Source organism: Diabrotica virgifera, chromosome 1 (assembly GCF_917563875.1).
Source record: "Diabrotica virgifera virgifera chromosome 1, PGI_DIABVI_V3a".
Classification (NCBI taxonomy): Eukaryota; Metazoa; Arthropoda; class Insecta; order Coleoptera; family Chrysomelidae; genus Diabrotica; species Diabrotica virgifera.
Window position 1 is genome coordinate 52,616,875 of NC_065443.1, and position 17,629 is coordinate 52,634,503.

Below are 17,629 nucleotides of genomic sequence, written 5' to 3' on the forward strand. Positions count from 1 at the left end.
TTTCGTACCAACTCTATATAAACCGTCAAGTGTTTTATCGTCAACTGTGAAAGAAGATGTATTGCAATCGGAAAAAAAAACTAAGTATCACCATAATACTAACGAAGCCCGAAGCCCCTGGACCGTCGTCACTAGGAGAGGAAGAAAACTGTCAAACAATTCAGATTACTTCTTCAGATGTGGTTTGTTGTATTTGCCAAAAAGAGAACTCTGACGCACATACATACGTGCATAATTTGTAGTCTGGTGGTACATGTTGTATACGCTGACAGCACTCTTGGTGCATACTATGAAGGTTTTGAAAGAAAAGTTACATATATGCTTTGTGCACACACAGAAAAGATTAAAATAAATAAAAAAAAGGCGATTGAAGGTCTCTATGCCCAGGCTAATGCTATGGAACAATTAAGTGAAATAAAATTCCTCTAATTTCGATCGGAAAAACTGTAACAATACCGATCCTTAACTTTGATAGAGCCAAAGGAGATGCTCGAAATATTTTGGGCATCATACAAGATAAAACAATAATTGACGGTTTATATAGAGTTAGTACGAAATACGGAACAATAAACACACTTTTTTCAAGAAATCAAATAAGAGAATTTTCTTAATTTCGAAGATGTTTCAGACGTTAAGTTGTCTCTAAGATAAATTAGTATAGTCGGTTCGCTAAACTCAGAAACAACTAACTAGTGATTTCAGTAGGCATTTTTCTTTGTTTTTGGCCAATTTTGCCAAATTTGGCAAAATTACTAACTATTTAGTAATTATTAACTATTTAGTAATGATTTTTTTGCCAATTTTACCAAATTGGTAAAATTACTTACTAAAATCACTAGCCAGTAGTGTCTAAGTTTAGCGAACCGACTTTACAAACGATTCTAAATTTGGATTACAAGGCTTTATAAAATGCTACTGCAATAAGAAATACTCTTCAAAATTATGCAAGTGTAAAGATCTAACGTATTGTGCAACTCTAAATGCCATAATATCTTAACATGTGAGAATAAAAACTAATTTTTTTATTTTAATTACGACAATGTAAAAATAATAAATATTAAAATTAAAAAATGACGTTTTATTAAACCTAATCTAATAAATTACGAAATTTTAAGCTAGATCGGGGTTTGACTAGTCAAACCCCGATTTCATAAAATTAAATTTCGACCTTTGCCTGACCAACTTAATCTCTCCTAGGTTTGACTAGTCAAAGGCCGAAACTTTAATTTATTTCGGGCTTGGACTAAGACCGTCAGTCAGACCTGAGGATTGCCTAGTCAAACCTAGGAGTGCCTGAAATTCGGGCTTTGACTATAACATATACACTCATTCGGTATATACGAGTATGTATGTCTAAGCTTTGCGCCAATCGTCGATGGACCTTTTTATGTGGAACTACACCGACTCTTGTATCAAGGCAAAATATTGAACCTTCTCATTATAGTCCAGGGCGCAAATTGAGATGGACCTTGAGAGGTGACTCAAATGTTTTTGCAGAAATTGCTTGAAAATAACTCAAATACTAATATTTGAGTTATCCTCCCGCTCAAATTGGTCCGGAACATTGTTTAAATATTCAAAATGTCAAAATATGAAGGAAAAATTCGATTTTTTTATTGGTTTTTTGTTTATAACTTTAAAACTATTCATTTCTAAGAAAAGTTGTACCAATATAAAAGTTGCGTAAATAAATTTCCTACAATTTAGAATTCGGTAAAAATTTAAAAATTAGTCACCCTTGTTGCAAAATAGTAATAATTGCGAAAAAACCATATAAAAACAAATATTCGCATTTTACGTTTTTCAACCATTTATGATCTTAGGACCTTCATATTTCACCCAGAAAAACTACTAAATTTTGTAATCCACCTTTCGCAAAAAAAAATTCATTTTTCAAAATGTTACAGGACTGAAAATAAAGCAGATAACAAGTTGAATTTTTTTTTACATATAGAAGTGTAATGTAACTTTCATTTGCAATTTTCAAAATTAAAATTGGTTAACTATCACGGCGTCAGGAATTTTTTTAAATAAACATTAAATATTGGTGCTACGCGCAGGACAGCGGATAGTTTGCTCTGATTGGGCATTCCAATGACCTTTGATAATGATCGATACATTTTAATTTTTATTAGATTTCGATATAAATAAATAAATTTGTTTATTGCAAAATAAAAACACATACTCTATCTTTTGAAATAACACTTTTTTTAGAAAAAACTTTCTTTGTTCATACTATATTTTAACATATGCAATTGTTAAACAATATTTCACAAAGAATAATAAAATTAGTTTGATTTTTGTGGAATTAAAATATTAAAATACAACAAAATATAGAGTAAGAAAATAATATATTAGATAAAGATTGGAAGAAATTTTGGTGGAAATCAACTTGTATGAATCGAACACCGCTGTCCTGCGCGGAGCACCAAAAAATAATGTTTATTTAAAAAATTTCTTGACGCCATGGTAATTAATCGATTTTAATTTTGCAAATTGCAAATGAAAGGTACAGTACACTTCTAAAAGCAAAACAAAATTCAACTTGCTATCTGCTTTATTTTCAGTCCTGCAACATTTAAAAAAAATGATTTTTTTTGCGAAAGCTGGATTGCAAAATTTATTTTGCAAAATCTATTAAAGCGATCTTAATAAAATTTACAGTGTTGTTTTACTATATCATAAAATTTTTCTGAGTAAAATATGAAGGTCCTATGTGTAGAGTAAATGGTTGAAAAACGTAAAATGCAAATACTTGTTTTTTTATGGTTTTTTTTTCGCAATTATTGCTATTTTTCAAAAAGGGTGACTATTTTTTAAATTTTTAACCAATTCTGTATTGTAGGAAATTTAATTATGCAACTTTTATGTAAGTACAACTTTTTTCAGAAATGAATAGTTTTAAAGTTATAATCAAAAAACCCAAAAAAAATCGAATTTTTCCTTCATATTTTGACATTTTGATTATTTAAACAATGTTTCGGACCATTTTGAGTGGGAGGATAACTCAAATATTATTATTTAAGTAATTTTCAAGCAATTTCTGCAAAAAAATTTGAGTCACCTCTCAACGTCCATCTCAAAACAGATGGGCCCTGGACTATCAGGCCATATAAAAAGCAAAACAGCACTAACACTTAATTCATTTCCATATCACCTCATCGAAACACATTAAGGACGTAGGCGCAAAATTTCGTGCTAACGTGTTTTAAATGCGTTTATTTTTTTCGTATCCTGAGAAAACTAATAAGTATTTTTGAAAAATTTAAACGCCGAATAAAAAATTACACTATTACTGACAGCCGATAGACCCTGAAATCTTCTATAATCTTTATTTTAATAAGTTGCAGGGGTAAAAAAAAATAAAATTTACTGTGATATTTAATTATTTCAAATATCTCATTGAAAAAAACTTTTTGGTTATTCTGAGACTTTGAGCCTCGGTAATAATGCAATCTTTCATTCTGCGTTTAAATTTTTCAAAAATACTTATTAGTTTTCTCATTATTCGTAAAAAAAAAAGGAATGAATTTAAAACACATTGGCGCGAAATTTTGCGCCTACGTCCCTAAAGTCGCGGATACATACATTTTGCTATCTCAAGAATAAGATCCAAAATAACAAGATTAAGAATAATTATATAGCTCTTTCCTATACAGGGTGTTTCATTGGAAAAGTAACATACGTTAACTGTAGAAAGAGGATACTTAGGCGGTAGGGATATCGGTTTTTGACAAAACACCGGTTTTCGGTTATACCGGTTTTTTTGCTTGCGGTTTAACCTGGCGGTTATAACCGGCCAAAAAACCGGTTTTTGGAAAACTGGTTTTCGGTTCTTTTAATCCAATAGGTTACAAAGTTGCATTTATAATACACTTTAGTTTGCGATACTACATTAGACTCGATATCAATATGATCAAAATTAGTACATACTATCGAAAGTCGAAAGAACATGTCTGTATTACTTTTAACACGTTTGTATATTTGTAGATTAGGTACATTTGAACTCATTTAATACTTCCTGTATGAGTGTATCGTTTTGAAAACGTAGCGAAATTCTTGGAGATTCATATTCGTAATCAGTAATTCGATATTCATAGTCAGAGCATTATTTTTGGCAATCAGAAAAAGTCATTCACCCACTTTCAATGTCAAGAGTTAAGTGTGAAAAATAGATGATGTTTTGATAAAATTTGAATTATGGTTTTGTTTGGAATAATTACTTGAGAATAATAATTATGATTGGGATCCAAAATAATACTTACCCTAATCCTAATCACCGTAAAAACCTAATAACCGGTTTTTAGTTTAAAAAGAGAAAACCGGTTATAACCCGGACAAAAAAAACAACCGGTAAAACCGGTTATTGCGAAGTAAAAAAACCGGTTTTAGGCTTAAACCGGTAAGTTTTTCCCACCCCTATTAGGCGGTCTCAAGAATACCATACTTAATGGGTCTTACTCCATTAATAACAAAGATACTGGGTGTTTTATCTATTTTGCCATTTTCTTAATTGGTTCATAACTTTTTGACCACACTGTATATTTATTTTATATTTGGCACGCAAATATCATTTAAGGCGTACAATAAATTAATTTATTTACAATTGTAAAAAATCCAGGTCCGGCTTAAAAAATATTGGAGAAATATTCCGACCCCAAAACAACACCCTGTACATTAAATTTTTTTAAAATGGATTTTTCAGTTGAAAAGAGGATAAAAACTAAATTTAGTGGTATACTTTGAATTTTCGGCAAAATGATTTTTCTGGTGAAATTTGGAATTTGAATTCTGAAATTACGTGAATTGCGAGAGCTCTAAGTAGAAAAAAAATTGAAATACAGCTTACAACTTTTCAAACACACTGTATATTGATTTTATATTTAACACGCGAATATTATTTTAGGTGTCCAGTCAATTAATTTAATTACAATTATAAAAAATCCAGGTCCGGATTAAAAAATATTGTATAAATGTTCCAACCCAAAAATAACCCCTTGTATATTAAATTTTTTTAAAATGGATATTGCATTTGAAAAGAGGATGAAAACAAAATTAGTGGTATACTTTGAATTTTCGGAAAAATGATTTTTCTGGTAAAGATTTGAATTTGAATTCTGAAATTATGTGAATTGCGAAGCTCAAAGTAAAATAAATTAAAATATGACTTAATTTTAATTAATACCATTATTTAATCTAAATTGGTAAAATATTAACATTTGCACACATAACAATAATTTTTGATGACCCCCTCTGTGGCTCAGTGGTAAGAGCGCCTACCTTTTTGTCGAAAGGTCCGAATGGTCGTGAGTTCGAATCTCACCAGGGTCAGAACTTTTTCGTTTACTATAAATTAATAAATGAAAATAGTTTATGTCCTTGTGGGATCGGTACTCACCGGAAGGACCGCAGACGTTCGGATACAATTAGCGTCTCTTTGCAAAGACAATGACGTCGACTTTGCAATGTAACAAGACACTTACTCAACACACACAGTACACAGTACACATGACGCTAGGTACCTAACTACAAAAATTTACCGTACCTACGTATAAAAAAAAATAATTTTTGATGGTGGTAATTTTGAATGAGCACTTTAGTTTTGAATAGTGATTATGCTGCAAATTTTCGATGTTTTGTTATAATTTTTATCTATTTTGTTGATTAAAGTGATGTATTCTTTATTGGCCCTTTATTATTTATTCATTATTTAAAGATGAATATTCGCCAAAGACTATTTTTCACACATAATAAAAAAACACTAAAATATTAACATTTTACCAATTTAGATTAAACAATGGAATTAATTAAAATTAAGTCGCATTTTAATTTTTTCTACAAGAGCTCTCGCAATTGACATAATTTCAGAATTCAAATTAAAAATTTTACCAGAAAAATCATTTTGTCAAAATTCAAAGTATACCACTAATTTAAGTACCTTATAAACAATTTAAGTAAGTTTGTTAATATTGACCGTAGGCTAAAACTACAATGGAATTTGAAAAACTGTTTTTTTTATACGAATTTTTAAAGAAAAACTTTTCGCCTAGGTTAATTACGTTCAAAGTTAGCTACTTTTTTTTATTTAATTGACGGCTACTTTTTTTATAAAAATTAAGCAACCTAACTAGAGCCATTTTGAAGTTGAAGATATATAGGTTATGTGTAAAAGTTTAAGTAAACTTTGAATCTCAACAGAGTGGTTAATAAAGCTTTAAAAATGGCGTCCAAACGAAATTAATTCGTGGTCGGGGGGGGGGGGGGGATTTTGATCATAATTTTTTTAATTAGTCTTATAGAGTACGTTATGTACGTACATAACCCCACCTAACATTACAAAATGTTAGGGGGAATTCCCCTTCTTACTCAGGGATATGAAAAATAGATTACGACCGATTCTAAGACCTACCGAATATACATATATAATTTCATAAAAATCGGTCAAGCGGTCTCGGAGGAGTATGGAAACTAACACTGTGACAGGAGAATTTTATAGATGTAAATATATAGATGGCTATTAACAAATCGGGAGTGGAGATAGAAGAGTGAAAATTAAGGGTTGTATGTATTTTTTAATTCTACATCATATAAAATTAAGGTAGATAATTTTGTTAAAAAAAAATTAAAAAAAATGTCAGGGGGGAAACTTCCTTTTAACTTAATGGGTATAAAAAATAGATTAAAACCTCTTCAACGTCCTACAGGATAAACGTGTAAAGTTTTATAAAAAATCGGCCAAGCCGTTTCTGAGTAGTACGGTAACTAACACTGTTACAGGAGAATTTGATGTATATAGAAGTAACTGCGAATTAAATAATAAAAATGGCTAACTTTGAACCTAATTAACCTAGTCAAAAAGTTTTTTTTTCTGAAAATTCGTATAAAAATACCAGCTTTTGAAATCCTAGAGTAGATTTACTCTATAGTAAATATTAACAAAGTTATTCAAATTGTTTAGAAGCCAAAAATTAATGTATTTTACTAAACTTTTTTCGGAGTGATAAAAACGACTTTTTAACGATTTTTTTTCAATACTTTAAAAATATAACTATTATTCTTGCATGCGGTTTCCACAGAATTGCTATGTCATTATTATTTTCTGAACAATAACATTGCGAAAAAAAGCTCTTTGCGATAAACAAATTGAATAAAATTTAAACTAATTGACGAATCGTCTTAAACTTTTTTGTGCATTATACGAAGTATTTGACTCAACTTTTCGTGCAATATGAAAGTCTTAAGGCCATTTTCGCAAAAGTTATAGCACATTTTTTATTTTTGATATTTTAATTTTATTTTGCACTTTCCGAAATAAAAATGGATCGGACCAAAATTCAAAAAGTGCCATTTTAAACCTTGGCTCATTTACAAAAAGAAGAATGTTATAAATAAGAAATTTAATTACCCTATTTTACCTGTAGCGATTTAAACGAAAAAACTGCCATTTTGACCCTTTTTTGTTAATAACTAAGTTTCTCGTTCGAACTGTGACGGGCATTTTTGTATTTATAATGTATTAGCTATATAGTACCCAAAAAATCCATTTGTAACCTGGCTGCTCAAGTGTCCCGACAAAAACCTTATTTCTCTGGACTATTTGAGTCTATCAGCGCAAAAGTGGTGTAACCCCAGACTACTTACTTAGGAGATAATAAGGAATTAAAATTTGGGTAAACTGATTTTTAATTTAATTTTTTTTGTAAACATTATTTTATTTGTTTTGTTTTTGATTTATAAAAAATACTTTAGAATCTACACTAACTGTATAGTTTTGTGTTAATTAAGCTAATAATTAGAAAAAAAAATGTGGGTTACACCACTTCTGCACGTATCATATTTTGGTTGTATGTGAAATAATAAACAGGTTACACCACATGAGCACAAGTTTTATTAGGAAACAATGCAAATAGTACATAGTTATGGTAATTCTTCGTCTGACTCATAATGAAGCACTTAATCCTGGACTCTGTTGGAACTATTCAGGCTATTATAGAAAGTATGATGTACTGGCGGGATGAACTGTAACAATTCAAAAAGGTCTTTTTTATTTTTTTTCAGCAATAGTTGGTTTTTCCAAAGCATCTAGTAGTACTACAGTTTATGACTGCCTTTTCTTCACACTGCCTTCTTCAAAGAGAACTTCTTCATTATTTGAGTATTTGTAGAAGATTGAAAATGGATGAAGTTTATGGAATTTTAACCACTGAATTTTCAACCACTCCACTTTGGTTTTACCAACTGAAATTCTTCGATTAGTTATATTTTTTTCTAGTGATTTGGAAGAGAAAAAATCACTTGCAGTCAGTTGTATAACTTTGAATGTTTTTTTTTTCGAGCCGTTTTAATTACTTCAATCTAGTTATATGGTACACATATTTCCTTAAAGAATTTTTTATTTTTTTGTATTAGGCCAAAATCTTGGTCACAGGGTAGGTATGAGTGTCCACTGACCAAAAATTTATGATCTATTTCTTCAATAGTGAACTCCGGATTAGAAACCACATACTGGCAAATTAATGACAACTTAATATTTCTATTTTGCCCCCCACATTGATCGGAGTACATGATTACTTTAACGAGGTTACACCACTCTTGCTCTATAGTTTTGCTTAATATGACTCGTGCAAAAACAGATTTTTTAGCGCCATCCATTGATGGGTATTAAAAGGTGACTTACACTACTGTTGTATTGAAGATTATAATGTAACGAATGTATTTTACACCAAAACAGCATTTTGCAAAAATGTGGGTTACACCACTTTTGCGCTGATAGCCTCATTTATAGTTTTACTCGCTTGCTCAACATCCTTATTATTTCATAGCGTTTTGGCTTTTCTTTCCTCAGCTAGCTTTATCTCCGTGACTGTGTTGATCGTCGCCCTGAAAGGCAGGGCCTTCTGACATTGTTATTACAAATGGTAACATTGCTCCTGTAGTGATCCTTTACTAAGTTAAATTACTCCTTTTTCTAACTTTATTACACCGTACTAACGACGACCAAATAATAAATAAATTACATTGTTTCAGGTGAAAAGCCATCAAAATGTCCATCATAACCGGCGTAATATTGTATGATGTAATAGGCGTTGCCATTGGTCTTGTGACTCTTGCTTGGATTTATTCTAAATGGGCCTTGCAGTACTGGAAGAACAAAGGAGTACCTTATTTCGAACCAGCAGTTTTCTGGGGAAATTTACGTCCACCCCACAGAAGAGACAAATCAATTGGTGATGAAATAGCCGAGATATATCAAAAAGCACGAGATAACGGTAATGCATACCTCCTACTTTTAGCAGTTGATACTCGTTGTATTATTCATTGAATTAAACATAATTTAGTCTTTTTGCTGGGAATAAACCACAATTTTCCTTAAATATTAAGTTTATTTGATGTTTCGGTTTTCACTTCGGACATCGTTTTCAAAATACAAATGGATGACGTCCTTTAATTTGACACTGTCAAATGCTTTCTTAAGGTCCACGATACATAAATATACCAGTTTGTTGTATTCTAATGATTTCTCTTGAATTTGCCTCATCATAAATATAGCGTTGGTGCATAATCTTCCCGATCTAAAACCTTGTTGTTCTTTTGCTAATGTTATAATTTCATTCAGTTTGTTTGTTATCACTTTGGTTGTTAATTTTAGCCTAAGGCCAGACAGGCGATAATTTACGGCGCCGTAAGAGCAGTAAGCGCTGTAAAATGAAGCGGCAGTAAGCGATGTAAAAAGTATGGCCAGACGGGGATATAAATTACGGCGTGTCGCAAGATGTAAATACAATGTTTTGGTCGTTGTGATGGCTAGATGAGCTACAAATTTGGACTTAGGTCCATTCGTTTGCGACACTACGCCGGAGATGGGAAAGTTCGATGTTGTTGCGCGATATTTTACAGCTCAGTCTAGCCATACACTACACTCACCGTGGGAATCATTTTCACGCTTCATTTTACTGTTCTTACGGGGCCGTAAATTATCGCTTGTCTGGCCTTAGCCTTATATATAAACAAAGCATCTCTTCATTGACTTTGAGAGTGCCTATGATAGTATCCATCGAGAATTTCTAATCAACGCCCTGAAAGAGTTTAATATTCCAACTCATCTCATTGAAATAGTAAAAGAAACACTTAAAGTACAAAGCAGGGTTCGAATTCAAAACGCACTAACAGATACAATCCATGTTAGAACGGGCCTACGACAGGGAGATGCCCTATCCTGTATTCTATTCAACATCACATTAGAGAAAATAATTAGAGAGTCAAAAGTCAACACCAGAGGAACAATAATAACAAAAAGTGTACAAATATTGGCATTTGCAGATGATGTTGATATCATAGCTAGAAGCAAAAGAGAAATGATAGAAGCATTTAATGCTATAGAAAGAGCGGCACAAAACAGTGGCCTAAATACTAATGAAATAAAAACCAAATAAATGAAGGCCAGCAAATCGACAGGCCAAAGAAACCTACAGAATCTGACAATAGGAGACTATAACATCGAAAGCGTAAAATTTTTTACACATCTAGGTTCACTAGTTACCGCAGATAACAATGTCAGCGAAGAAGTTAAGAGAAGAATACATATTGCTAATAAAACATATAATGGACTCATTAAACATCTAACATCTAACAACATCACGAGAAAAACCAAATGCAAAATATACAAAACCCTGATAAAACCGGTCCTTATATATGGATCAGAGACATGGACACTGACGAAAAGCGATGAGAACTTATTAGGTACGTTTGAACGAAAAATCCTTAGACACATATGTAAGGGGGTGAAAGAAAATGACGTATGGCGCAGAAGATATAATTTTGAACTATACGCAGCATACAACGAACCCGACGTCATAACATCCATAAAGATCGGATGTCTGCGCTGGATGGACCATGTTGAACGAATGTTGGAGACCGAAACACCAAAATACATAATGAAGCAAACACCAGTAGGGAGAAGGTCAAAGGGAAGACCCAAACTTAGATACATGGAACAAGTGGAACAAGATCTGAAAACACTTGAGATTACCCACTGGAAGAACAAAGCAAGGAATAGAACAGAATGGCGGAAAATCCTAGAACAAGCCAGGACTTAAAGGGGGTTGTCAAGCTACTGATGATGATGTCTGGCCTTAGCCTTAATGTTGTATTTAATAAGTTAATTCCTTTGTAATTCCCCGGGTTCGGTTTGTCTCCTTTTTTGAAGAGAGGTATTAGAATGCTTGATCTTCATTCTTGAGGGGAATTCTGTTTTGTTCTATTATTTTTTGTATTAGTTTTAATAGTTATTTAGTTAGATCTTGTCCTCCGTACTTTATTAGGAGTTCGTTCGATATTCTGTCCTCTCCTAGAGATTTGCTATTTTTTAATTTTCTTAATGGTTCCTTTACTTCTCCCTCCTCAATGTTTACTTCTTCGTTTGTCGTTACTTCAGGTGTTGGTGGTTCATTATCATCTGCACATTATCGAAGTAGTCTGCCCATGTTTCCTCCTGCATGTGTTTTGTTTTTATTAATTCGTTTACACCTTTCTTTGTCCTCTGATCATTCTCCGTACTTCTTTTTGTGTTCCGTAAAAGTCGTGATCCATCTGTTTTGAGAATCTTCTCCAGTGTTCCCTTTCTATTTTTTTGACTATAATATTCGTTTCGTTTCCGATTCGTTTGTATTGGTTGTATGCCTGTATTGTAAAAAAGGCTTTCTTCTTTTCTTCACATTTTATCTTCGCTTCCTCTCTAAACCTTGGGGTTTCTATAATCATCATAAATGCGATTGAATAAAAGGACAAATATTCCGATGTTCTCTTCACTGATCAATTTCAACGTTCCTGGGTATATTCAATCTGGAACTGGGCTCTCTTCCACCACAGGAAGACTATAACCTTCGACCACAGGAGTAAGCGGGGACGGAAAGGTCGGTTCATATTTGATTCACCCTCGTAATATAAAATACAGCATTTCGTAAATTATAAATATTATTGTGAATATTGTTTGTATCTAATTGTTGGTTAATTTTGAAGTAAGTTTTGTATTTCAATTTCTGTTTTAGGATGGAAACATCTTGGATTATACAATATGGTTTCTCCAGTATACATGCCATTGGATTTAGATATTATTAAACTTATTTTAACTAAAGATTTCAATCATTTCGTCGATAGAGGAATTTATGTGAATGAAAAAGATGAACCAATCAGTAAGTAATATTAAATCTTATTATTTAAAGAAAAAGCATGTAGAATATAGTGACACTGCTAAGTTACTAACATTTCCATTTTCATAGACACAAACAGGACAGGGAGATACCTATCATGCCCTTCAACATTGTCCTAGAGAAAGCTAATTGACAATCTGGAATAACAACAAGGGGGACCATTGTATGCAGATGAAATTGATATTATAGCAAAAAGAAAGGCGGACCTTATTCAATCATGGCATCGAAAGCAGCAGCAAAAGGAATGGGACTACACGTTAATACTAATAAAACTAAGTATATGAAGGTCACAAATAATAATCAAGTAGCTAAACCTGAAGATATAACGGTTGGAACATATACTTTCGTAGGAGTAAGAGATTTCGTATATCTAGGCTCGCGAATTAACCAGAGTAATACAGTAGCTGCAGAGGTTAACAGACGTATACATATATCTAGCAAATATAGCGTATTATGGATTAAAGAAACTTTTAACATCAAACACAGTCACAACAAGAACAAAAATAGAATGTGTGTGTACTTTGTATGCACGTAAGAAGTTATACTTCTATTATATAATTTCAACGAAATTAATATACTTAACAGTTACAATACAAAAAATTAACAATTACCAAAAATTAACCAAAACTTAACAATGCCAAAAAAAAAAGAATGTGAATCGTCCGGGATTTGAACCCGCAATCTCGCGATCGCTCGATCTCTGGTCCAATGCTCTACCAACCAGGCTATCAAGGCGCCTGTAATTGACGTTTCGGATATACATAATTACACATCACGGCGACAAGTGAGATATAAAAATAGATATTTTATTATTTTACGCCCAAGGAAGACAAATCCAAAGACACAAAAATTATAATAAATAATACATTTACTAAATGGCTTATATGTTATAATAAAGAGGAGATGTCTGCTTTTCAAATTGTTTAAATCACTCAAAAACTTGTCATTTCTATACAAATTTGCCAACATTCTTCATTACTTATTTTTTAATTGTTATATCCACTTGAAAAAAACATAAGGTAATTATTTTTAAATCACTTACCAGCAATAAAATATACTCTACTGTGATTCTGTGATTCTTTAGTTTTTGTATGAGATGGTCCCGCTTGATTGATGTTATCCACAGATTTCTACGCCTTTGAGATAATCGGTTCTTATCAGTAATTTTGTGATTGAAAACGGCAGTCACAGAATAAAACTCCACTTCTCTGTTTGATGGGCTTCCACACCTGGCATCTTTTCTATGTTAATAAGTCCAAAAATTTATACGCAAACTATTTAAAAAGGCAGTATAACTATTAACTAACTTTTGTCTGTTGTTTCTCTTCTCACAAATTTTATAACACAACAACCATAACCACAAAAATAGACCACATCAAACCACAGCTGTGCTACATCCGCCATATTGGATAATTTTTGACATATCATTTGAACATCCAATCAGAGCAAAGGTATAACGCGCGTGCGTCCGGCACTAAGGATTTTGATGTAAAATTCACTCCCATCTCGCCTAAAGAAGTATAACTTCAAAAATATTGATATAGAGAACTCGAATCAAGCCCGTCCTCACTTACGCGTCCGAAACGTGGGCTGTTTTGAACGTAAAATACTTTTGAGCTTTACCGCCTTTATAGTAAGCCTAGTATTGGTAGATGTATCAAAATAAACACTGCGGTGGCTAGGTCACTTGGAGAGAATGAATGAGATGGATCCGCCGAAACACAATTATAGCCAGAGACCGGATGGTGTGAGAAGAAGAGGCAGGCCCAGAGTACGATTTAAGGACCAGGTGGAAGAGGACTTGCGAGTGTTAGGAGTACTCCAGGGTAATAAGCTAGAAATAGACCATATTTGGGACACTCAAAGGATATTGTAGACATATAGGAAGAAAACCTACTTGTTTCCTGCCTAGAGTTCGAGTCCGTTTTTTAATTATTTACAATTTAGTGCAAAAATCACGATTTTTTCGATTTTTTCCACCCCATTCAAAAGCTAAATAATTGACATACAATTACAAAATTTAATTTTTTAGAACATTAGAAAACCTTCAAAATGCCGATTTTTGAATGTTAAAAAGGTAATTTGTTGCTACGCAAACTGCAAAATAAGTGAACATCGATATTTGTTAATAGCTTTTACTAAAACTACCTTAGAATTTTAATGTTTCACCAAAAGTTGGGTATTGGGGTACTTAACAAACCCTCAAAATTTGAGACCGATCCATTAATTATGTTAAGAGTTATTCTAATTGTTTTTCCCAGAGACCTTTACTTTGCAATAACATAAGACAGAAAATAATGAAGATAATTCAATTCTGCGTATGCCAAATGAAAGTAGAAAACTGATGCTATCAAAATGTACTGAAAAAAGATAAAAAATTACCTAATGTAGTCAAAAATCCTAATGCCAAATTTGTGAAAATTTGTATTTTATAAACATTTAGAATAACTTTAAAAATATTGTCCGTAGAAAATTTTACATATTAGAAAAGCTGGTACAGTCGGAAAAATGAAAGAATACCCATGAACGAACATATAAAACACGCTGTATTTTCCTGTCACCGTGTCACAAAGAAAATTGTGTAGTGCAAGTACATGTAACAATAAATAATTATTACATGTACTTGCGCTGGCCAATCTTTTGTGTGACACGGTGACAGGAAAATACAGCTTGTTTTATACGTGCGTTCATGGGTATTCTTTCATTTTTCCTACTGTATTTAACACGAATTTTTAAAAATGTAGTTCAATTGGTGACTAGTCGTGGTAAGTGAAGGGGGAGTTGGGAGCCGACGAATGCACGAGTTCAAAAACTAAAAAAGGCAACTTAAAACTACTATCATTTTCTATACATCGGGATCTACTAATATATTTTGATCGTTCTTTAATTTTTATGTAATTTTTCTGTACGTTACAAATATGCATTTTGTCTAGACATTTATTAATTAATAAACAGTCTAATTTGTTTAAACAATTTTTGAAAAAATAATTTTTCCCAAAAATCCATGATTTTAATCATACTATCGTTATTAATCATAGAAAAAGTTAAGGTATACTTTAATAAATAAATTATCTTCAATAAATAATTATCTAATAAAAATATTTATTTATTAAAGTGTACTTTAACTTTTTCTATGATCATTAATGATACTAAGATTAAAAAATAGATTTTTGTTAAAAAAATATTTTTTCAAGAATTGTTTAAACAAATTAGACCGTTTCTTAATTCATAAATTTATAAACAAATTGCATATTTGTAATTCACGTAGAAATTACATACAAATTAAAAAAAGAAAGATCAAAATCCATTGAGTTGATCCGGAGATACAGAAAATTATATTAGTTTGAAATTGCTTTTTCGGTATTTTAACTCGGTCGATTTGTAGGTTCCCCCTAGTAATCGTTTAAACTACATTTTTGAAAAATCGTAGAGGGAGCTGTAAAGGTACAATGTTGGTGCAAATTTTTTAAGAAAAAATAAAAAATCCCATCCTTTAAAATGGTATTAATGAGATTCCTTAATTATTATAAACAAATTAACTGTGAATTAAAAAAAACATATGGCTAACTTTGTCCCAAATAAACATATGCTAAATTTTTTTATTTGAAAATTCGTGCTAAAATACTATCTTTTCGAATATATAAAAATATTGTTTTTACGGACAACATTTTTAAAGTTATTCTAAATGTTTATAAACTACAAAATTTCAAAAATTTGGCATTAGGATTTTTGACTATATTATTTTTTTTTATCTTTTTTTAATACATTTTGATACTATCACTCTTCTACTTTCATTTGGCATTCTCAGAATTGCCCTATCTTCATTATTTTCTGTCTTATCTTATTGCAAAATAAAGGTGTCTGGTATAAACAAATACTTACAGATTTTCACTTATTTTGCAGTTTGCGTAGCCACAAATTAACTTTTTAACTTTCAAAAATCGGCATTTTGAATTTTTTTCAATGTTCTCAAACACTGAATTTTGTAATTTTATGTCAACTATTTAGCTTTTGAATGTAGTGCAAATAATCGAAAAATCGCTATTTTTGCACTAAATTGTTAATAATTAAAAAACGGACGCGAACTCTAGACAGGTAACAGGTAGGTTTTCTTTTTATAGGTCTACAATAACTAAAAAAGTAGTCAGTGGATCTTTGAGTGTCTCGAGAAAATGCTTATTACTCTGGACTAGAGTGCGAAATTGGAAAACCAAGACGAAGGATACGAAGGAATGGATGGAAGCTGATTCTGGAACAGGCCAAGACCCTCCATGGATTGTAGAGCCAATGATGACGAACATTTCCATTCCATACAATTCCTGTAGTGAGGCCCCATTAGTGTGTTGTGTCGCTGCGTCGTTGTTTTTATCATTTTTAACGTGTTCTTTTGTTACTATTATTACGCCATCATCGAAATAAACGTAGAAATTATAGACGATTCTGAATATCTCCTTTGATAGCATTAAATAATTGTAAAAAAAAAATATATGAAAACGACCAGGGCCGTAACTACGATGTTAGGGGCCCCGGCGCAAAGGTGATCTGGGGCCCCCTGGCACGGGGTTTGGGGGTTTACCCCCCAGCGGAAGGCGGGGTCCGGAAAAATGTTTGATATTTAACCCCTTGAAAACGCATTTTAATGGATTCTATGACTGAAGTTTCTTGAACTTACATGTTGGTATTTTAGTTGACCAACACAAAAAATGTTGAAATCACCTTATTTTTTATTCGCTTTAAAAAATTTAAAAGAATAACAACAAAATGAACAGATAGTAAAACAAAATGAGATAATATTATGAAACAATAAAAAGAAAATTTCTTGAAACTTCAAAACCGAATGGAAAATATGAAGATATGAAGGTTTATTTAGAGAAAATGCAGGAAGAGGTAAATCAGATTGCTGAGGAGATAGAGAAAATTGAAAAGGTGGAAGAAAAATTCAAGAATGCGGTAAAATTCGATATGGAAAAAGTAGAAGAAAAATTGACGGAGATAGGAAAATGTCAAAAAGGAGGAGACCGCCAGGAAGTAATTGTATACAGCTCTAATGAGAGCAGAATCCTATTTGACAAGGATATTAGAAAACCATATCCGGTACCTTCAGCAGTGACACTCTCGAAGGCGAATACCGTCACTGCTGTTAGATTTATTATGCTGTGGTACTGGTAGGGCTCATTCCTTACCTTTCTTTTCAATATGTGGTCCCATGTGGTTCGCTTCACGTACCAAGGTGTGGTCTGGAGTAAATTGGTTAAGACAAAGTAGCTGGGACCGGGAGCCGCTATTCCGGTTGAATTTTAGTTTTTATTTCACCAAAATAACTAATTCCCTCAGTAACAATTTATATCCTTACGAAAGGTCTCGGGAGCTCCAGCAGAGGCAACGCAACGCACTAATAGTGGACCCCGCCCTTACTCACT

The 17,629-nt window shown here is 32.1% G+C and overlaps 1 protein-coding gene across 1 annotated transcript in view; it reads left to right on the top strand.

The window, feature by feature from the left end:
- Positions 1 to 17,629, top strand: part of LOC114324957 (cytochrome P450 6a9) — a 71,133-nt gene that overhangs the window by 21,502 nt on the left and 32,002 nt on the right. Inside the window, exons 2-3 of the mRNA XM_028272885.2 lie at positions 9,028 to 9,269; positions 12,048 to 12,191. Of these exons, the coding sequence (XP_028128686.2) occupies positions 9,044 to 9,269; positions 12,048 to 12,191 (370 nt within the window). The 5' untranslated portion in view covers positions 9,028 to 9,043. The remainder of the gene's footprint in view (positions 1 to 9,027; positions 9,270 to 12,047; positions 12,192 to 17,629) is intronic.